Here is a 23,493-nt window from a genome sequence, read left to right as displayed (position 1 = left end):
TTTGGGTAAAGAAAAATGTCCAGAATTTCAAGTATACATTTATTGAAAATCATAATTAAATTAGTTTCTCGTCTTAGTCGTCGGTTACATCGTTGCTGCTGGTCGTAGTCCGGTCATATAAGATTTTTCTTCGTATTTTTACGTTTATATCGTCCGCGGATATCGGTTGCAATCGATACCAGATAAATTATTACTAATTTCGAAACCTTCGTTTTTTTTTTTAAGTTAAAATCGATGTAAGAGTACCTGTCCATTGTGAAGTTTTCACGATCGTCATTGCATAATTTGTCGAAACAGTAAAAAAAGCTATGCATCTTTAATTTATATGATGCACTCTGTTTCGCAAATCATGGCTAATGTAATAGAGAATAAAAAAAGCATCTAAACGTCTATACATTTAATTCTGAGCAACGTTAAGAATTAATAACATGAGCAATATTTATGAAAAATCAATGTGTGAAAAATTTGATTGGCAATTTGCTTCAGTAACGTGAAGTGCACTTTTTATTTATTAAAAATATCTTTGCCTTCGATTTTTTGTGTAAATGTAAGATACGTGATTTTCAAATTCATGTTTGTCTCAACAAATTTGATTAAAATTGATATTTCAACCATTGGCTCGCAAAAAAAAAATTATATCTAGAAAGATTCCACTTTTTATCCAAACAAACTTAAAAAAAATTTTTGAGCAACTTCGACCAAAGGAAATATAAATTCAAAGATACTCTCCAGTATCTTCACAACTTCCCCTTCAGACATCTCGCGGATCGATTCTCGAGTCGTAATCTCCAATTTCCTGATTAAGAATAAAAAAAAAAGAAATTAAAAGAAAAAAGAGAGAGAAAAAAAAAATAAAAGTTTCGTACATTCCTTGCTCATCATCAGATTAGTCGTTTGCGTACTTGTCGAATATTCCCGCCCAAATTATTGGCGTTTCAGTTTTCGTTCTTGCAATTTACAGATCTCGTGAAATCTTCATAACAACCCGCAAGTCATTGTGACGATTAAACGAGAATGGATCTAATTGATGCAGGAACAAGTCCACATATATTGTCGATAATAGAATAAATTGATATGGCGCGATTAGCTGAAATGCGCTATTGCAATTTATATCGCAATATATTTTCGTGTTATTTTAATAATGATAACACTCAATCTCTCTTATGACAAAAATATGAAGTTTCAAAATTAAAATTTTTAAATTAATTTTTAAAAAAATTTCGTAGTGGATGGCTTTAAACTTACTTTAAATGATATTACACAATAATTGACGTACTTATATTTTTTTTAAGTTTTTAAATATTTTATTTTTTTTTTTTATCTCTTTAATATCAAAGCTTCATATTTCGAAAAGAGAAAAATGTGTAGAAATGGTATCATTATTAAAATGACATTTTCAAACATGTACCCTGATTCATATCACAGATAGATTATTATTAATCGATAATTAATTTATCCATAATATAATCAAAATGCAATATCATATCGCGATATTATCAACAATCTGCGGCGTCTTGAAAACTCGCGGATTCGAAACACGATTCTTCGCAATAATGAAAGCACAGTCATCGAAATCATCGAATCGTCGTGAAGTAGGAAAGGAGAAATCGAAAATTCCCGGAGCAGCGCGTTCGTCTGTCGTCGAGGATATACACAGTCAGAGACGCCTCAATATATATATATAGATGTATTTACATTAATATGTAAGACTGGATCGCGAGGGTTTCTCGTGCAGGGGTGTCTGGATGGCAAGTTAGGCCATCGTTAGGGTGCCCGCGCCTATTCCGAAGCCCACACCTTTGGGCCCGAAGTTCCGGCTGTAGCAGCCGCGGCAGTAGATGTCCCCGTCCGGGCCGTCGTTCAGATTCGTCGAATCCAGGGAGCGATGACACTCGCCGCAGCTGAAGCACCGCTTATGCCACACGCGATTCTTCGAGATCATCTGCTCGGCGGCGTACACCGGGTAGCCGCAGCGCGAACAGCCGTGGCCGTCGTTTCGTTTCTGGCCAACCTGGGGCTTGGAGTCGATGCTGCGAAAAGAAAACGTGGTGAATCGGGAAGGAATCGACCTGATCTGACGAGAATGCTACGCTATTCAGAAAAGACCTGTCAAAACTATGTATAGGTACGTATATTTGTCTTAATAAAATTTTAAAATTAGTTTTTGGTTTATTTACTTTTATGCTTGATTTATATTGGATATTCCTTAAAAATGGAGTTTGTCTTTGAAACATTTTAAATGCTTAATATTTTTGAAATTTTAAATAGTACTCTATTTAAGAGTAAAAAAGTTGGAAGAAATTGGAATTATATATGTTTTTTCACAATCAATTTATAATTAGATTGAACATCTTACTATTAAAATATCATAAATGGTTTTTATTTAAATTTCTTTGTTAAGAAAATATTTCTTAATATTATTAAAAAATACATTTTTTATTTATCGAGAGATTCCTCTACTCTTCAATATTTTTATAGATGAAAATGAAGAGACAGAATTTTAATATGTTATGCTTTATAAATCAAATTACTATAAATTCCATTAAATTTTCCTTTTAAAGCACATGCTTTAAAACATTATTGTATCATATATATAAGTCCATATATATACATATATTTGATCCAAATAATTTCTTCCAACATGATTATTAAAAATTACGATTACGAGTAAGTAAATTATTAAAATGGCTAAATTGATGTTTTCTTGAAAACATATACTATATAGTATTTTCCACTCTATTTCAGAAATTTTCAGGACTCTGTAGAATGCACTTACTATGAAGGAGCATGATCTCCGTTTGTCGAGACGAGAGTCGGCTTGTGGCCGAATCCAAAGCCTTTGGGCCCGAAGAGCTTTCCATAGCACGCACGGCAGTGAATTTCTTTGTCGGGACCATCGCATGCCAGCATAGAATCCAGAGGCCGATGACACTCGGCACAATTGAAGCACTTCTTGTGCCACATGGTGCCTTTGGCGAGCTGTTGTTCCGCAGCAAACACCATGCCACCGCAACGGGGACAACCCTGCCCAGCTGGCGCCTTAATCGAGGTCGTGTCAGGATTATAATAAGGTCGACTGGCTGAAATTTCTTCCTCCCTGCGGATAATTAACGTAATCTTCTCAATGCTAGCCCGATCAATTGATATTTCATTTTCCTCAGTTTAATTCAATTCATAACTTCCGTTTGAACAATTTAATTTTATACTTCAAAGTAATAAAATATACAATTGGAGATATTTTATTATTCTTCTGCAATTCCGAGTATATTTCTCTAAAATTAATACTTTTTGATTGTGCCAATTTTATTTGAAATTTTTCAACATTTTTTTATTTCTAATAAATTATATTAGAAATACACATTTGGATAACGAGATCGCCAATGTTCTATTTATGTGAAATTAATGATCTACAAATTTTCTTGACAAATTTCGTGACAAAGATTTATCGTAACTCTAACAAGAATTGTAATTTCCATTTCTTTACACGACGTGTCGCATTTAAATAACCCATTAGCAAAAGTCCATGTGGAATCCTTCATGTGAAATCATTTTGAAACGTTCCGGTGCATTTCGCGCAACGCGCATTTATAGAGACCCGGCCGAGCTCTCGGTTATATAAATCGAGTTGTATTTATAGTATCGCGCGCGTAAGAACGGAGTCGCGAATATATAAAGTCCTCTAGGCTCGACGCGACTTACGTGAGCCCGTCGGTCTGGAGGAATCCCGAGCCACATGCGAATCCGTATCCGTGCGGTCCCCACTTCTTTCCGTAACAGGTCTTGCAGTAGACGTCCCGGTCCGGGCCGTCGCAGGCGATAATGGAGTCCAGGGTCTTGGTGCAGTCGCGGCACTTGTAGCACTTTCGGTGCCACTCCCGGCCCTTGGCGAGCACCTGCTCGGCGGCGAAGACGACGCCGCCGCAACGAGGACAACCCTTGCCCGGGGGTGCCTTGATTATCGCGGTGTCGATCACGGTGGTGCGTGGAGCCGCATCGCTACACGTCGTCGAAAAGGGATCGCACGCGTTATCATTCGCGTTTGGCGATCGTGCGCGGCGAATCGTATAGATTAGGAAAAAGCGATCGACTCCTCTGTCCGATATCGTATCTAGCTATATATTGGATCGGATATTTGAAAGTCATGCTGGGAAAACGAAAGACACACGGAGTCGGATTTTTCAAAGATTGTGTATCATTTTTATTCACCTCGCTTTTCCTATCTCTACGGCTCGTTCGTGCAATCGGAAAAGAACAGATTTGCATGCGAATGATATCAGGCGATTGATAAATGGTAATCGCTTGTTAAGGCATACGCGTAAGAGATACTGGAATTTTGTTTAATGTTTTATTATTTTTCGCTTATTTTTTTTTATTAAAAAATATACAGCCTCTCTTAATAAAAAAATATTTATCATTGAAATTAAATTTTAGGAAAATTATATTATATTGAAAATGGAACAAAAATTATTTTCACGAAATAGTAAAATAGTAAATATAAGATATAATTGAATAAAAATAATTGAATCAAGTTCTATAGTAATAAAAATTACAATATAATATTTTTCTAACAATAAAACGAGCTAGAGTCTCACACAAAAAATGTAATCGTTGAAAATCGAATTTATGGCCTTAATATGCGATTACGAAATTTATTCTATCTTAGGGTGTCTCAAGTAAATTATATTACACACGTCTGATTTCTTATTTTAGTTAAGGGAAAAGATGAGAGTCGTGAGTTTACACATGTAGTGATATGATATCTAGTTGCAGAGGGTTATATTAGTAACGATTCTACATGAATTTCAGATTCGCTTTGAATCATCTATTGTCATAAGTACATGCACGAGATTCTACAGACCGTGTGGCAACAGAAGGAATGTCGAATGTATGTGGAAGAGAGTCTCTGGAGACATACTAACTGAACGCGTAAGTACTCCTTGAAAAACGCGAGTCTTTCTGAGTTGTGATGGCCATTAAAGAAATCCTCGAAAAGAAACACTCGATATTCCGATACGATCAGCTGATTGTGATGCCAAGGTGAGTAATAGCGCAAAGCGTTAAGGCGTCGGTTTATATGTATGTATAAATATATATATAGATATATATATATATATATATATATCTATATATATATATAGATATATATATATATATATATATATATATATATATATATTGTATGTACACGGAGAAACACACAAACGCACGCGTGTACAGAGTGTTCCGGAGAAGGCACGTGCTAGTGACAATCTTTTTGTATTCTTCGAGAAAATCGAAGCCGATGTTTGCACAGCGAAAATTCAATTCTTCAAATTTTATTTATTATTGTTGCACTATTATTAAATATATGAATTATAATTAATATTTTTTTTTTTATTTAAAAAGTGATTTCTGTAAAGAGTTAAGGCCAATTTCGCAATATGAGAAAATAATGGAAAGATCTTTTATATCGCACATATACATACCATATATACACGCTTGAGAGATGAGTTTAATCATATTTGCAAAAATATAATTAACCGTTCGGGAGAGATCGTACAAATTGTATTAAATTACATATTTAATTTAAAATCTGTATTTTTCGCATCCTTAATTGTAAAATTTATTTAAAATTAATATCCGCTGCAAAATTTCTTGGTACTTGAAAAATGTACTATCCGATAATGAAAAATAGGTATTGTATTATTAAATATTTACTTTTGAAATTTAATTAATTATTTTAGTTTTCGAAAATATTTCTCATACCGAAAAGTGTCTCGGGACAAGAATAACCAAGCAATTATCCTGTCATTCTAAAAAGGGATACCATAAATACAGAAGAAATATAGAAGATTTGTACATTAAATTTCGAACGTTCTAAATGATTGACTCCTCGTTCTCGCCAGGAATAAAACCCAATGAATTCGACGCTAACGCAACATCGGCGCTAAATTGCTCAAAGGTGAAGCTGTCGCTGCTCGCGCGCTCCGGGCATCCTGTTTACGCGCGCGAAAATAATCGTGATGGCATAATTAAAGGGGGTGCGTACCCCTCGTCCTCTATATCGCACTGCAGCCCGTTCCACATAATCCCGGCGTGGCCGACACCCCGCGGACCGAATTTCTTCGGATAGCAAGCTGTTAAGCAGACAAGCGCATCATATATATAAGTGAGAATGTGAAGAAGCCGAGGCGGGATTTCTCTCTCTCTCGCGTGCTTCCCGTCTCAGTACCGACTCTGAAAACCCACCCATTGGCATAGCAGTCGCTCTGCAGGGCGCCACCACCCTGGCCGTAACCATAACCCTTCGGTCCGAATCTCTTTCCGTAGCATACTGCAGACAATATCGATTAAAGATTTCACGTCGCCTAACGTTATCTCGTGATGATCGTCCGCGACGAAGATATAATCGTACAGATACGCCGATGCGATCTTATCCAGACTTTGTTTCCTTCTATCCGCATGCTTTTATTGTCCTTATCCTTTATTGGATTATTAAGTGCAGTGTAGTAATATTAGAGCTTCCATTTGAATTTTAATAAAGCTTTAATTGTGTATATTTGTAGAATATGTTCTAGAGTTTTTCCAGAAAATATTTTCACAATTTTAGGAATATTGCATCTACTAGGATTATGTATTTCAAATTTATAAAGTGTTTTATTTAATATTTCCTAAATTGCTTTTAATTTTTTTAATACCTCTGTTGTGTTAAACATTTACGAATTAAGTTCAGTTTCTTTATTAATACATACTTTAGCACAAATAAAATTGCTCGAATAAAACATCATTGTTTTCAGTGTTGCAAATTTAATTTTCAAAATATTTACATAGTAATCAATACAAAGCTTTATAAATATTCATACTAGAAAAAGGAATGCGTTGCGCGCGTAACATTTTCATATGTTTATCATTTAAAAATATTTCTATATAACAATTTAATTTTAAATTAGATTATACCTTATTTGTATCGGACTCTCTGTAAATGAAATTAATGTTATACCGCGTTGCGTATTCTGTACATTATATTTTCATGCGTACGATCGTACCGTGTCCTCACCTTTGCAATAGATGTCCTTGTCAGGACCTTCGCAGCAGTTGACGGAATCTAATCTTTTGGAGCAGTTGGCACACTTAAAGCATTCCTTGTGCCATTGCTGAACGAAACACAAAGGGTGGGTTAGTCACTAAAAAATTGTAGGGAGAGGCGAAAGTGCTCTTTTATATAATATCGTTTTTCTATCAATCGAAATCTTTCAGAAGCGCAGACATTAAAAGCGCTTCTTGGAGTCCGCCAAGACTTAGTAATCAATATTTTTTATATCAAACATTTATACTAAAAAAAATGTATTGCGCAATATTTTTATATTTATGATTTAAAAATATTTTCATAATAATTTAATTTTAAATTAGATTATAAATTATTTGTATCGGACTATAAATTGAATTAATCTATATCGCGTTATATATTCTGTACATTATTCAAAATTTATGACAACAGTGACAGATAGCGCTTCGTAAATTTTTATTTACTCTCGTTTAGACTTTATAATATATTTATATATATATGTATATTACTTCAATCATTATAATTTCATAAATTGTTTCAAAGTCGGAAAGTGTAAATTCACTTTGGTTTTATCTTTCTTAATTTTTCAATAATATTCAATGTATAAATATCTTTGTAACTAGCTTTTAAATTAAAGTGTTATTAATCTATTTTTTTTTTTTACTTATTCATATATAGTCTTCTTATAGTTTAACTTATTTTAATTTTGAATATTTCTAGAATTTCGATTCTCTTATTTTTTATTTAAAAACTATCAAGTAATATTTTTAATACCGAAACAATTGTTTTTTTTTTTTTGTATTTGGTCAATATCTTTTATTTCCTGAAGTGCAGTCATTCTCTTTGGAACGTGCTAGTCTGTCTATCATCGTAATTATAAAAATTCGCGACATAGAGCGGGAAGCAGATATTCGCGCGACTAATCACAATGTAGATGAGAAAAAAGGTAGCAAAATAATTGATTACGATTCTTCCTCTGCAGCCCTTGTATTTTCGGGGGCCGTCTCCTGGCGGTATGGGAAGAATTCACAAATTAGTTTTAGTGGGCGACAAATAACAAGAACGAACGAAGTCAGAACGGAAACGGACGGAGACAGATAAATAAGTGCGTTCTCGCAGATAGCGATCGTTCAACGTATCAGAACACAGAGAATTGTCAGTACGGATGTCTGTGTAAGAAATCGAAAAAGAATCAGAAGGTCTGGCGGTGGCCAAAGAGGGATTATTTAGATTCTTTAGATGTGAAAGATACCTCGACAGTATATCTCGCGGTCGGGACCATCGCAATGAAGTGTCGAGTCCAGATTTCGTCGACACAATTTGCACTTGAAGCACGTTTTATGGTAAGCCTAACACAAGAACGAGGATTGACCAGATCGGAGATTTAAAATAGAATACGACGAGACGCTTATCGTTCTTGGTGCCGCGACGAATCGCCGGATACATCTTTTCGAAATCTTTGACAAGTTTTGATTCTTAGGATGTTTTACATTTCAATATATATATATTTTTTTTTTCTTCTTTATTTTTGGTATCAGAGATTTCAAATCAGAGGATGCATCCCGATGCAATAAGATTGATCGCTTAGTGTTTCATAAAATATAATATGATATAGATGTTAATGATTTGTAAACAAAGATATTATTCTAATTATTTAAGAATTACATTTATTATGACAAGAGTTATTAATTTTATGTAAAAAATATATTTTAATATTTTTTCTCTAAAATGCCCAATTTTGCCCGCTATTATCTATCTTTGGAAAACAATATTTAATATACAATATTCCATGCGATCATCCTTTCTGTTCCGATTTGATAAATGACGTAGTTTTTTCCTACAAGGAGAGAAGCTAATAAGAAGTATATTGAATTGAACTGTTGCGTGAAGAATTACATTTATTATGACAAGAGTTATTAATTTTATGTAAAAAATATATTTTAATATTTTTTCTCTAAAATGCCCAATTTTGCCCGCTATTATCTATCTTTGGAAAACAATATTTAATATACAATATTCCATGCGATCATCCTTTCTGTTCCGATTTGATAAATGACGTAGCTTTTTCCTACAAGGAGAGAAGCTAATAAGAAGTATATTGAATTGAACTGTTGCGTGAAGAATTACATTTATTATGACAAGAGTTATTAATTTTATGTAAAAAATATATTTTAATATTTTTTCTCTAAAATGCCCAATTTTGCCCGCTATTATCTATCCTTGGAAAACAATATTTAATATACAATATTCCATGCGATCATCCTTTCTGTTCCGATTTGATAAATGACGTAGTTTTTTCCTACAAGGAGAGAAGCTAAATAAGAAGTATATTGAATTGAACTGTTGCGTGAAGAAGCGATCTCGACGATATGTATGTCGATGAGTCATATGAACGACTGAGGAAATGGATCGCCGCAGTTTTCGCGCGCGGATTATCGCTGGACCAGATTGCCGGCCAGGCAATTAGCCTCCGTTTCTCTGGTTTCCGAGCGGCGCTCTTCTTCTGGTAGCGAGCCATTTTATCGCTGGGTATCGAGCCGACTAAGATTGGCCGGCCAGTTGGTGCTTCGCCAAAGACGTTCTCTGACGAAACCACCGAGAAAGTTACCAAGGAGAGACGAGCCCTCCTTCTCCTTCCTCTTTTCCCAATCTGTTCTCTACACCCCCGCTGTCTCTCTCTCACTCTGCTATTTTTTTCCTCTCATTGTTATGAAATGGAGATTGGATAAGATTACGAGAACGCGGGCCACGCGTCGCGCGCCGAATTTAGACGCGGCAAAGGAGCCGCGGGCGTTTTGCAACTGCGCGCGCGGCGCATTTTTGCCGGTTCCGTCCAGATTTTCCGAAATACGCGTGAGTAAGCGCGACGGCGAGAGGACGCCGATTGCGTCAATCTGTCTGTCGCCGCGTCAGCGGCCGATTTTATTGCTCCGTGTGCTAAATCGCGCCCGCGGAAATATCCAGATTCGAGGCCGGCCCACTCATAGAGGTGTATCACGTACCTAGAATAATAAGGTCGCGACTTCTCTCTCGAGAAGTATATGGAGGATTATTTTTGGCTCTCATCTGCCGATCTAAAACTAGACGCAAAATCGGTTGGAAGGCGAGAATGAGAAAAAATTCGCAACTTTGTGCTATCGACTTGGAGAATATTTTCCAACCACGAGGACTTGTTATTTTATAGCTGAAATATATTTGTGTTCTGTAAAATCAATGTACAAAATATTTCGAAAGTTACTTACGATCCTTTTTTCTGTCAATTACTCTCTTTTTTAATATCTCTATGAAATCAGTATTATCATTGAAAAGCAGTGAATAGTTACTAATAGTCTCAGTTATAAGTAAAATTTTGAAAAATATCTGTTAATGATTGCTGTTTTATTTTTAAATGCATCTTACACATTTTATATTATAAATGAGATATATTATAATATTATATATATTATATTATATATATGATTATATATATATATATATATATAAATTTATAGAAATATATATTTAATAAATATCTGAGTGTTTATTCATTTTTTGTTTATGACTTTTTAATTTCAACAATTAGAAAATATAATATGTATATTATTTTGAATTTGAACCCTACTTGTATGAAGCCTCCCTCAAAAACTAGCAATTCAAAATAAATAACATTTTGCAAAGATGTACAATTATTATTAATTAGATTGAAATACTGCCATAATATAATGAGACATAAGACTGAGAAGCAAAATGTGTTTTTTATTTCAATAAAATCTAATGTCGCTTTAATCACTGACATTTTCACTGATTCATTTTAAGAGAGTGTCCCTCCCTGCTTAAAGCTAGGCAAAAGTTTAAAAGTATTTTAAATTAAAAAGATTTTAACAAAATGAGCCATTGATTAAATTATATACTCAATTAATTAATTAACCGACTAGGATCCTTTTTCTCTAAAATACTCGAACGATCGGTCGAAGCACCAAGGTGACGCGAGAGATTTATTATCGTGCGCTTAACTCTAAATGCAGCCGTATAATTACGCCCAATTTACTTTGATGTCAAAAAAATAATACGATAATTAATAAAAATAATTAAAAAAAAAAATTAAAAATATTTTTATTATTAAAAGAAATTATATTATCTACCAACAGATTTTAATTGAAATTGTTCTGTTTGGTACATCTACCTTTGCATTTAGCGTTAAATGCGCACCGCGTATGTCCTTAGAATGTACTCACCCTTCCTCGAGCCAACATTTGCTCAGCGGCGTAGACGTACCCTCCACAGCGAGGACATCCCTCTCCCTCGGGTGCCTTCGCGATAGCCCGCGGCTCGAGAATGGCGTTCGAACCCCGTGAAAATTCACCCCTAAAAGACCCGCATGTATTAAAATCCGTCCGTTAATGAAGTTTGCGCATATATAAGATTCGAAGGTAAAACAATTCATCCAATTTTTAATACGTAATATATATATATATATAGTAAGTATGCAATTAAATTTTCACAACGTAGCATTCTATAATTTATTAACCTTAATTTGTTTTACCTTTGAATCTTGCAATTTAAATGCCGGATTTATGCATCGAATAGGGAAGCTGTCAAAACACAAGTACACACACACATACAGATAAAGGGATGATCGTTGAGATGTGAAATTAATGATTCACACGCAACGTGGGTGGTGTAATGGAAATAAAATATAATGTAACAAATCAATTTTATGCGTGGAATAATTAATTACTTTATAGAGAGATATATATACAATACAAAAGAAAATCAGGAAGAAAATTATGAAATAGTAAAGAATTTTGATGCTATATACAAGAGAGTTTTGAAATATTTATATAAATGAGAGAAAAGATATTTTAAAAAAATAATCAAACACTTATAAAATAAAAAAAAAATCCATAGTTGCAAGAATATCAAAATCTACATCCTAACACATCAGCAAAACATTGGCAAAGGTATATAATTTAAGGATATTATTAAAACATACAGCGATCTGTCAATTTCACACCTAAACGATACTAATCTACAGAAATAAACAGCACTATCAAGCTCAAAAAAGACATCCGACGATTTAGAAATAGAATTCTTTGAATAATCATTTGTGAAAGAAGGAATCAAAATAGTGCTTTAACACAATCATCTTACTAAAATATTTAACATCCAATTTCGTATTATAGAGTGTTAGCTTGTCATGTGGATAACATTTATGTGAGGAGGGTGCTTATTATTTATCATTTGATAATTAATTTTCACAAAAGCTTATTTGTTTTTCATCAACAATATTTAAATATTATTCTGATACACATAAAATATATGTTGATCTAAATTTCTCAAATTATAAAACAAACTAAAAATAGATCTTAGAAGATCGACAAAACTTTTAATTTCACGTTAATAGTTCCTTCTTGTGTGCATCTAACATTTAATTCTCATTCGAAGAGCATCAAAGAAACTTTCGTCGGATGTGATGTTCAGGAGACAAGCTAGACATAAATATATCAAATGATACCACAGGTTAGTTTGTGTTAGGCGTGTGTTAGTCAATGTGTTAGCGTAATTTTTCCCCTTTGCAACCACGGCACGTGGCTTCCGCCGAGCCCCGAGAAAGAGAAGAACCGAGAAGCAAATCGTAATACGGTACAGTCGAATACAGCGAAAAAAATGCATAAAAAAAGGAGAAAGAGAAAGAGAAGGTGAGAAAAAAAAATGAAGGCAAGGAATAGGGAAATAGGAAAATACACCAAGTGCTGCGAAATATCGGGTGTGGAGAGCCTCATTCGTATCGTGAGGTGGAATATCATTGACACAGTGAGGTGATACCGATCGTGTGCGTTTGTCTTTCTTGGAAGTGTGACAATTGCGCCGTTGAGATGGGAGGTTTTAAATTACATGTATAGTGTGACGTATGAGAAGGTGCGAAAGGTGCGGAAAAGCCAAGTGAACAAGCAAACTGAGTCCTTCATCATTTTATCTCAGACTTAATGAAATATATACAGATGCTTCGACAATTTTTTCAAATATGTTACAATCATTTTTGAAAGAATGATGATGGATGGTATGCATGATAGGTAATTTCAGAGAGTTGTCTTTTCTCCATTAATTTCTTGAATATAATTTTCGTTTCTTTCTTTAAATTATATTCAAAAGATGAATGATTTAATTTGTAAAAGTTGTGAAAAAACTTGTTCAATGATTCTACATGTTGTCTCTTAAAATATATAATCAACTCCGTAAAATACAATGAAAAGACAATGCGTAGGGAATCCGAGACGTTCTATTCAAAATCGGAGCATGACAAGTGCGTTCGCACTGGATCGTGTTGCATCCTACAAAACTGAGCAACAACTAGCCGGCGAATGTCAAGGCTCATCTCAACGTCGTCGTTATCTCTCTAAGAGTACGGCGTCGAAAGATCGCCATTACCTCATTACATCGACATAATATACGCGAATACACTAACACGCACGCAGGCACGCACGCACGTACACGCACGCACGCGCCAGCACCCACGCTAATAGTTAAGGTGTTAGCGAGATTATAGGATTAGAAGTGGTGTGAGAGAGGCCATGCGGGAGAGCTACGTGTATATAAGCTACAAAAAAGAAAAAGAAGCTGCTTTGTCACGCGGCGAAAAAGAAAAAAATAGAGGGAGAAGTATAGCGAGAGAAAAAGAGAGAAAGAGGTAGCGAGATAGAGATAGAGAGAGAGAGAGAGAGGCGCAATTTGACTCGATGCTCACCATTCTCGTACTCGGTATTTTCTCTTTATCACGCAGCTCGTACTATGTGATAAAGTGACAATCGGTATATCGTTCAATGGTTGCCTCCCGGTTGGCTCGTGTTCGGCGGGGCTGGCGAGAGCGGGGTGTGTCGTGTGTTTCTTTATCTTTTTCGTATTTTTGTCTTTTTTTTTTTTTGGTTTCGTTTTCGTACACACTTCGTTCCCTTTCTTGAAAGAGAGAGGAGGACGAAGGGCCGAAGATGTGCGGGTTCCGTACGCAAAGGCTCGAAGTCACAGACAAAGAAGGTACGTGCAGCGATGGTGCACCCTTCAAATGGTGCACATGCACTCTCTACTTTCTTAGATTCGCGCCAAAATAGAGTTGCGTCGTTCTACTTTAGTCGAAGTTGCAGCCGCGAGTTGAAAATGATTTTTCGTATTCTTGTAAAATCGGGGGAGATTTTTTTTGACATTTCTGCAACTTTGACCGTAACATCAACTCCGCGAATCTATTTCGCGTCTTTGAAAGATACTGCTCATTATATACGTCATTTGTATATACTGATATCTATTTACACACTGAAAGATAAGGGAAAAAATTCATATGTTATTCGTTAATGAAAGACACGCTTGGTTGTTTTGTTTCCAATTTATCTTTCCCATTTTCCAATTTTAATAGCACTCATTACAGATGGTACAAATGATCCTATAAACTAGCTCATGTATTCGCATAGAAGAAGAAAGAAACATAAAAGAAAAGAGAAAAAAAAGAACAGAGAACAACTCGGTCAATCATGTGCGGTCGGTCGCACGAGGAGATAACTTCAGGAGGAGCAAACTTGGGGAAAAGAAAAGGATTGAACATGGGATATATACCTTATATCGAATGTCGATGACAAGGAAATGACAAGGGAAAAAGTAAGAAGTAAATATATATGTAAAGGTTCATTGAAGGAGACGGAGAGACGAGGTAACATGCTCGCCTACACTACGGATGATGACAGAGACTCCACAAAGGTGAGAGAATAGAACAGTCTGGTCCTGTTGGACCGTCTAGATTCAACTATCGGGACACAGAGGACCGTCTACGATCTAACTTCACGAGGGAGGTAAAGAAAAACCAAAGGTCGGACGAGATTCTCTCCTGCTTCGAGGGAAAAAAACGGGAAGAAGGAACGCGATTTTTTTCACTGTATCGGACACGTATATATACGTAGACGCTCTTCGGTTTTCTGGTACAGTCTGCACAGGCTCCTTCCCCGGTTGCTGGTGACGCAATCGACCAAGAGGAGGATCAATAGGTGGTTCAACGACGGTTGTTCGGTCGGTGAGTTGGAATTTCGCGCACGTGGAAGAGTGTCTTCATACGTGAAGGAGAACAGGATGACAGATGCTTCCGATACGGAAATTGCGTTGCGGACTACTCGGGAATAAGGAAAGAAGAAGAAGGGAGGTTGAGGTTGCGCGACAGTGGATGCACTCACTCGCTCTTCGCTTGCAGATGTTCGCCCTGGTCCATAGACAGGGCCCCGGCGCCGCCACCGAATCCGTAACCCTTAGGGCCGAACTTGCGGCCGTGGCAGGTTTTGCAAAACAGCTCGCCCTCGTGCTCGGTGCAGTTTGTCGAGTCGAGCGGTTTGTTGCAAAGACCTGCAACACACGGTCGTCGCACGTCATTCAAGATTATCGGCGCTTCCTGCGCTTGTGAGTATACTCGAAACAGGACATTGGGCATCCGTAAACTGCGCTATTTATCATTTTTTTAAATATTTTATTTATATTTCTCTTCAGGGGAAATGATAGGTACTTTCAAAGAGCTTTTCTCTATTAGTTTCTTGAATATTGTTTTTTCCTTTCTTAAATTATATTCAAAAGATTAATTTGTAAAAGTTGTCAAAAACCTTTTTCAGTGATTCTATATGTGTCTCTTGAAATCTTCTATGAAAAGATATAATCAACTCTGTAAAATACAATGAAAAGACAATGCGTACAGGAAATTCGAATCGCGATTTCCCGAAGAATATATTTAATTTTATTTTTCCATTTGCATCTTATTATCGAGGAATTCGAGCTATTCTTCTAGCTCGAACATCGAGATGGCACGGTTATTTTTTATAAAGGGATATATAAATTGTAGATGTAAAACATATATATTTTTCTATTTACGTAGGATAAAAGACGTGTAATGTATATTTGCCATTGACACGTGCAATATAAATTATTCAAAAATATATATACTTCTAACCCCATCGCAAGATACGTCAAATCCACTCTTATTCATTCTCCGACGATTCACTTCTCGAAACTTCATAATATTCATGTTATTCTAGAAATAGATACGCGTTGCGTCTCTTCAGGACGCGATGTTCAACATTAAGATTGTTATGAATTATTGATATCGGTCATTGCACCCGAAATCATTACCGGATAGTCGTCAATTGATTTTTGACCAACACATAGATCCAGTTACAGTCGCGACAGATTTTCCGAATATAAATTTATTTTAGACTGGCCTAAGAATAGGCGACTCAATAACGCCTCTTTCTTTATATATAATTAAAATATTTAACTATATTCTTGTGTAAAACACTTTTTACAGTAAAGTATATTAAATCGAATAAAAAGTTAATAATTTATGACAATTATATATAAAAAAAAACTTTTTCATGACTCTTGTATTATTTAAATTTTTTATCACAAATGAAAATTGAGACTGTTTTAAAAAAATCATTTTATCATAAAAAATTGAAATTATCAGAAAAATTTGATAAATTACAAGTTTCTAATAAATATTTATAAAAATACGCAATTGTGGCAAAATATACATAATAAATTTTCTCTTTCTGCGTAAAATCAAATATATTATTTATGTAAAAAATTGCGATTTACATTATAGCATAATGTAACAATCTCCCGCTTTTTTCAAAGTTGGGGAAAATGCAAAACTGTAACAGGATATGATTTTTCAATATCCTGTGAACGTAAACAGGTAATATAATTCTTTCATATATATATCTTCTTTCCTTCAACTTCTAAGTGGCAAAATGACACCGGTTGTTCTAGTTTCAAGATATCGATTTATTGTGCGCCAATAAGAAAACACTCATCCACTCTATTTTCAATTTACAAGATTATGTTTGTTTACTCACCGCACTTGAAACACGTTTTGTGCCATTTCAGTCCACCGGCAACTCGCTCTTCTGCAGCGTAAACGGATTTGCCACATTTAGGGCATTTTGGATTTTCCACGGGCTTGAAAGGCATTTTTACACTGCAACAAAAGAGACAATTTCGTTATTGTCCGGGTGCTTTTCTCCGGTTATATTAATTATTATTTGTCACAAAATTATTCATTGTTAATAGACAAATAGTCGAGAAATTATTTCAATCATTTTTTAATGACGTACATATAATTTTAAAAAATGTATTAATATTTTTTATTATTTTTCGCTCCTATACACGTGAGAACAATTTTTATTATTAAAAAAAATCTCGTTGGAGAATTAAAACAAAAGTACTACAATGCAATCGCGAATGTTCTTATAAAAGATCCGCAGTTTTGAAATTCAAAATTCGCGAAAGCCAAATCAAACCGAATGACTTTATTAATATCGAGGGGAATCATCGATACGATAACTCATCTTGGTTACCTAACCGACCATTTATGAAGACGTAAACAATCCAAGTTTCCGTCTGACTCGTCGGTTCTATTTCTGTGATCAGCTTAAACGCGTGCACGATCGTGCAAGTGGAAGAACGGGGGTGTAAAAAAGGAAAGGAGAAGTATTTCGCACACGGCAATCAATAGAATATTGAATAGAAGTATAAATGCATTGAATAGAAGTATAAATAGGGACGGGTCTATAATTTACACATAAGAAATTAACATTGGAATTTATAAAGAAAATAATGATGGTTCTTTAAGTAATCGAGTGATCTTTGATTTAGGACTAGTAAGAGTTTTGAATTTAAAGTAGAAAACATATAAGTGATATTTATAGATAAATGATGTTTATAGATATTTATATTAAATTCTTTATATATATATATATATATATATATATATATATATATATAGACATATTGCTATTTTTTTAATAATGCTAATGATGTATGAAACAAAAATGTTTTATATGTCTTACACAAAATATTATATTTTTAAATAAACTCTGTTCAAAAGGTAAAGAAATTTATTTATTTGCACGTGAAAATTCATATTTATTTTTTAACTCTAAATCTTAGCTTATATTATAAAATAATAGTGTTGAAAAAAATAGCATTATATAATTGTTATAATAAATAATTATTATATAGTTTTAGAAATGACTGAAGTTGCGGTACATGAATTTTTTTGGATTATTTAAAATAAATTTAAAATTTATGTGCGCCGTTATTATTGTCAAAAACACGAAAACATACTATGATTAACTGATATATATATTACAAGAAAAAGATAGGATGATACCTGGCATGAAAATAGTGGGTGTGCATAATAGCACTTGGCAAAGTTGATACTTAAATATATAGCATCATAATATTTCATTTCAATAATAGGTATATAAAATAATAAAAATAAAAATAAAAGTAATACAGATAACAATGTGATATATAATACTTGATATAATATATGATGCAGCATTAATATTCCGCAGAAATTATTATTTTATTTATTAATACAACGATTATAGTAAAAATTAGAAAAACGTATAAACAAGTTAAATATTATAACTGATTTGAGATATTATTACAGAAGTATTTATGATAATAATAAAAGAAACATATATGTCTTTCCACAAATCCTATATTGCATAATTTAATAAAAGATCTGGTTTCTGATTCTCATATTTCTCTATTATACAGCAGTTTAATCCGCGCAAGCTATTCTTGCCATTGTAGCTATTATATCACGCATTATATCATCTACTACTTTTGTATTTATTATACGAGTTTAATTCTTGAATTTGCAAAATATCTATATTATTTTATACGATGTAATGATAAGTGCGAGATAGAAAATAAGTAATAGTATGGTCTGTTATTATTAGATTGTTAATATTAGACATATTTCTTTGTTAGTGATTATGAAAAGAAAATAATAGATCGATGCTATTTTTAAAAATAACATTTATTTTGAAAAATATTTTTTATTATTTTTGTATTTTTTCTATCTGCAGATTATTTATCTTATGCTGTATTATCTTAATTTTTAATAAAAAAAATTAGTTGTATTTAAAATAAATAAACAATACATTAAAAAACAAGCTGTTTAAAATAAAACATTTTGTTGGCCAACTATCATAAAAATAGTACAATAATATTCACCATCACATTGACTTTGATCCAAATTTAATATATTCTAATTTTTTTTTAATTAATTATTTATATATTTATTTACTTAAATATTCCTTTTATCCTTCTTGAAAAGGAGAAGCTTATTTTTATACCGAGAATTTCCGTCGTAACGTTTCGCACGTATTCGGCAGTACAGTTACGCTCTGTTACTCCTGACAGTAGTAACAGACAGTAGCGATGCGGCACGCTAGTAGTAGTAACAGGGTTAACAGCGGCGCGGCCAGTGGTACAGTCGAGCGCGCGGGCGACCGAAGAAAGAGAGAGCGAGAGAGTGAGAAGGAGAGAGCAGACGTGTCTATATCCGTGCAGACGCGTACAGGCGATCTGCGAGGCCGTATTAGGGAAGGCGCTAGGTTCTCCACGCTAGTGGGTTTTCCTATACTCCTACCATTTAATCGTATGCATATTGAGAGACGTATGGAATGCATGATAATTTGCATATATATATATATATATATATATATCTTATCACGCAGTAACATTGCTAAGTAGCTGTACACGTGCTCAAATGTTATTATACGGTAGAGCTCTCTATAAAAATCTTGAGATTTGCATATAAAAAATTAAAAAAATTTGTTAAAAATAGAATTTTGATATTTCACATCTTGTACTTCAATTTTTAAGTTTTTTATAAGTTAATTTTGTATTATAAGCATAAGATATATCTTGCAATATTGATAATCTTGATTGTACATAAAAACATGGAAATATAAATATAAATTCAATTTTGTCGTGTTATATTATATTAAATATAATATTATTTGTTATATAGAAATTTTAAAAAATTATAAATTTATTAGATTCTTTTTCTCTTTCCATTTTATTATTAAAAAACAATATACATCGGTCAATGAACGCTCAATGAATTGGTCAATGAATCTTTTATTTCAAGAGCTTTAAATACTGGTATTATATTATTGAAAATGAGTCATTGTGATTTGCGTAATATGTCGACGTGAGTTAAAATTAAAATGGAAATAAAATAATGATAGAAAACGGCCAAGAATGATTAATTGCAGTGCGGTAAGTGTTGGCACTATATAATAAACGGGTGAATCATCGACCTGGCGATTATCAAATATGCTCATTTTACAAGACGTTTGAATTTTAGACTTGCGACAAAAATGATAGTTTATCAAATAGAGGAAATATCATTATCGCAAAATGCAAAGCATTTATCATTTTATACGTATATCTTATTTTTTACGTATTTCGAAGAATTTTATAAAATAGCTTACGCTTTAAATATTTTTTGATACATTCTTAATAGTATATTAATACAAAGTTATAAAATGTATTATATACAATTTTTATATATATTTTAGCTTTCAATTATTTAGAGAGAGAGAGAGAGAGAGAGAGAGAGAGAGGAGAGAACTGTCATATTTGACTAGATTATTGAATATTATTTGATTAAGTTTATTTTCATTCAAATTTTTATTTCTACTATAATGTAATTATTTTCTTGTATTTGATGGTAATTTGCTACGAGATAAAAAATAGATTATTGTAATAATATGATTGATTAATCGTTTTTAAAAAGAAAGATTGCAATACAATTAAGACAAATAATTCTTCATATATAATAGATGGTTTAACATTTTCAGGAATACCCGGAAATATTATCGCGGCATCGTGTTTCAAACTGGCTTGATAAATCACATCCGGATAGCATAAACAAGCGGATAAAACTAAAATCCTAAAATTAGGTCACGCTATAAAGAAATCCTAAGCGCCCGCTGACTCGTATGATGTATAATTACAACAACCGGTGTAGTGAAATATTTTAGATGTAATACGATATCTTGTATTGCGTCACACATTATCGAAACAAATGAACCATCAAAATATTAATATAGAGGAAGAATAAAAAATAAATTCCATTTTCTGTATTAATTCGATTATTAATTAATTAGATAATATCTTTTTAAATTTGTCATTAAAAGTATGAAAGAAATCAAGTGTAACAAATTAACAACATTTTTAACAAACATTCCTAAATATCAGTGAACTCTTATCATACTTATCATTTATATTGATAAATATTTAAACAACAGTCTTTTAATATATTTGTTTGAAAATCCATATTCTGATGTAGATTCTCAGTTTGCAATTAGCTATCAATTAGCAAGTAACTTTATAATGATTTTACAAAATAAGCATCGAGACTATTCGACTAATCACGTTCGCTTAACTTAATAATGATATTTTGTTCGTTAAATTTATTTGATAAGTTAGTTTGATTAGCATCGTTAGTCGACGAGAGATTGAGTTTCGGCAATTAATAATAGCGGGGAGAATGCGTGCATATTTTTAACATTAACGAGGTTGTCTCAACTCGTTACGGAAACGTGTGAGATAAAAATAACTTTTATGACAGTAGAACACGTGATTGTATATTTTAAAATTAATTACAAAATTTATTTAAGGATTATGCATATAAAATATTGCAAACACGTGTATAATTTATCTACAAAAATTTTCATGAAAAATTTATATTAATAATAATCATGTATTTTTGTATTAAAAAACAAAGTAAGTCTTTAGTATTATAAATTTAATTAACTAAAACAATTAAATTTAATGAATTAATTTATTTTGAAACTTTGCAGTACCATCTTCAATTTTTGTACACAAAGTGTGATATTTGTATTATTTTTATTTTTAGTCTTTTGTTCATTTCAATGACTTATACTTGATCGTACATGCAAATTGACCGACAGATCGCGCGCGACTCATGAAATTGTATTTATATCTCAAGTTTCTAATTATAATATAATGTAGAATCTATGTTCAGTGATCGTGACTCTATTTGAATATTTCTAGCACGAGATTAGATCTTAAAGACATTAGATTTTCCATCATGATATATCCATCCTAGATAGCATAGATCCTTCACCCTGTTCATCTGTCTGATCGTCTGCGCGGATTAATGTTAAACCTTGTTAACTAAATTTTCTTCCTTCGTCTACATTATTGAATAGAACTACAAAATATTTTACCTCAAATTCAGAATTGGCTTATTTTCGAAATTCTTCAAGATACAAAAATACGTGTCAAAAGTTTTTACCTAAAAGACTTGATACGATTGTTTATGTTTTCAAAATCGAAATATTTTTATATTACTTTCTTCTGTTAATAAATTGAGAAAAATACAAATTTAGACTAAAACATTTAACCTAATTAAAAAATAATAACAAACTGCTAAGTCAAAGTTAGTTAATATACAGGTATAGCTTATGACAATTAGATAATCCATTTCAATTTTATCACAAAAAATTATTTTAGTTTACTATAAATAAATTGGTAAAGTATTAATAATTAATAATGAAATTTCGTAAAGGCAAATCAAGATTTTGATGAACTAAAACATAAATTGACGAATTATTGATAAATCTAATTGTTTCTGAGAAATTACTTGACTGTAAACTGATCTATAAAAAAGAATAAAAAATTATCAATGATCTGACAATTAATCAGCTGATCTGCTGCACGTGGGTTTTAAAGATTTCGATAAATACCTTTCAGGGCACTTATGCGAATTTCAGTATGTCACGACAGGGAGAAAGACACAGAGAAAACAGACAAATCATGCGGCTGAGATAAAACACGTTCGCGATGCGATTCTAGATGCATTTCTTGGAGCGATACAAATGGCCATGTTTTTGCATATCGTCATCGAGGGGATAGTATCTGATAGTAGTAAAGAAGTTCGTGTATCCGCCCACACTATATTATCTGGATACTCACCACTAATCGATCGTAGTCGCGTGAGAAAAAGTAAATAAGAAAGAGAGAGAGAATTCGAGTAAATGAATTAAAAAACACCGAGCACTCTACACCGCACTAATACTGGATTCGAATGACTGTGCTCGCGTCGGAAGCGTCCTAGTCATAGCACCTCTAGGCTTTGCACACGGCACGTGTGCAGCGGGAACGTCAGTGCTGTTGACGACGACGACGACGCTCTGCTGCCAGTGGTGACCGCCGACGAACGGCGGGGATTTTGCCGAGATAAGTTTCAGGAGGGGTTTCTTTGGATCGAAATGATTTTTTTCTTCAGAAATTACAATTACATTTTATGACATGTATATTGATTTTAAGACCAAAAAGATCAGAATAACAATAAGATTTTTTATCAGTAAAATGTTTCGATTAATTTAACTCTCGATTATAATCGATTCATTTACATTTTATCTATGAACCTATAAATCTTTTAAGCTCTTGTCTATTTTTTACAGTAATTAGAATGCTTACATGCATAGAAATATATTTTTTGTTTTTTTTTTAAATGGAGTTAATTTGATTTTTGTCAGCTGTTATTATTATAGATCAATGAAACAAAATATAAAACAATGAGGCATTTTCGAGAATGAATACAAAGCTGAAAG

At 33.1% G+C, this 23,493-nt stretch overlaps 1 protein-coding gene across 3 annotated transcripts; it reads right to left on the bottom strand.

Annotated features, from left to right (window-relative positions):
* Positions 1-25: 25 nt before the first annotated feature.
* On the bottom strand, positions 26-23,048 carry LOC114936040 (muscle LIM protein Mlp84B). Of its 3 annotated transcripts, none has more exons than XM_029309005.2 (9): positions 22,853-23,048; positions 16,900-17,021; positions 15,235-15,400; positions 11,260-11,389; positions 8,298-8,394; positions 6,029-6,116; positions 3,700-3,996; positions 2,777-3,097; positions 26-2,030 (listed from the first exon to the last, which is right to left on the bottom strand). In XM_029309005.2, exons 2-9 carry the CDS (start codon positions 17,012-17,014, stop codon positions 1,754-1,756), a joined length of 1,491 nt encoding a protein of 496 aa, XP_029164838.1. In that variant the 5' UTR covers positions 17,015-17,021; positions 22,853-23,048; the 3' UTR covers positions 26-1,753. The 3 variants fall into 3 exon arrangements, with proteins under 3 accessions (XP_029164838.1, XP_029164841.1, XP_029164839.1); XM_029309008.2 differs by lacking the exon at positions 6,029-6,116 and adding an exon at positions 6,229-6,313 and having other exon boundaries at positions 22,853-23,046; XM_029309006.2 differs by lacking the exons at positions 6,029-6,116; positions 8,298-8,394 and adding exons at positions 6,229-6,313; positions 7,037-7,133 and having other exon boundaries at positions 22,853-23,044.
* Between the last annotated feature and the right edge of the window lie 445 nt (positions 23,049-23,493).

This window comes from Nylanderia fulva, unplaced genomic scaffold, assembly GCF_048542155.1.
Source record: "Nylanderia fulva isolate GAGA-0341 unplaced genomic scaffold, ASM4854215v1 Scaffold19, whole genome shotgun sequence".
Classification (NCBI taxonomy): Eukaryota; Metazoa; Arthropoda; class Insecta; order Hymenoptera; family Formicidae; genus Nylanderia; species Nylanderia fulva.
This window is presented reverse-complemented; position numbering and strand designations above follow the sequence as displayed.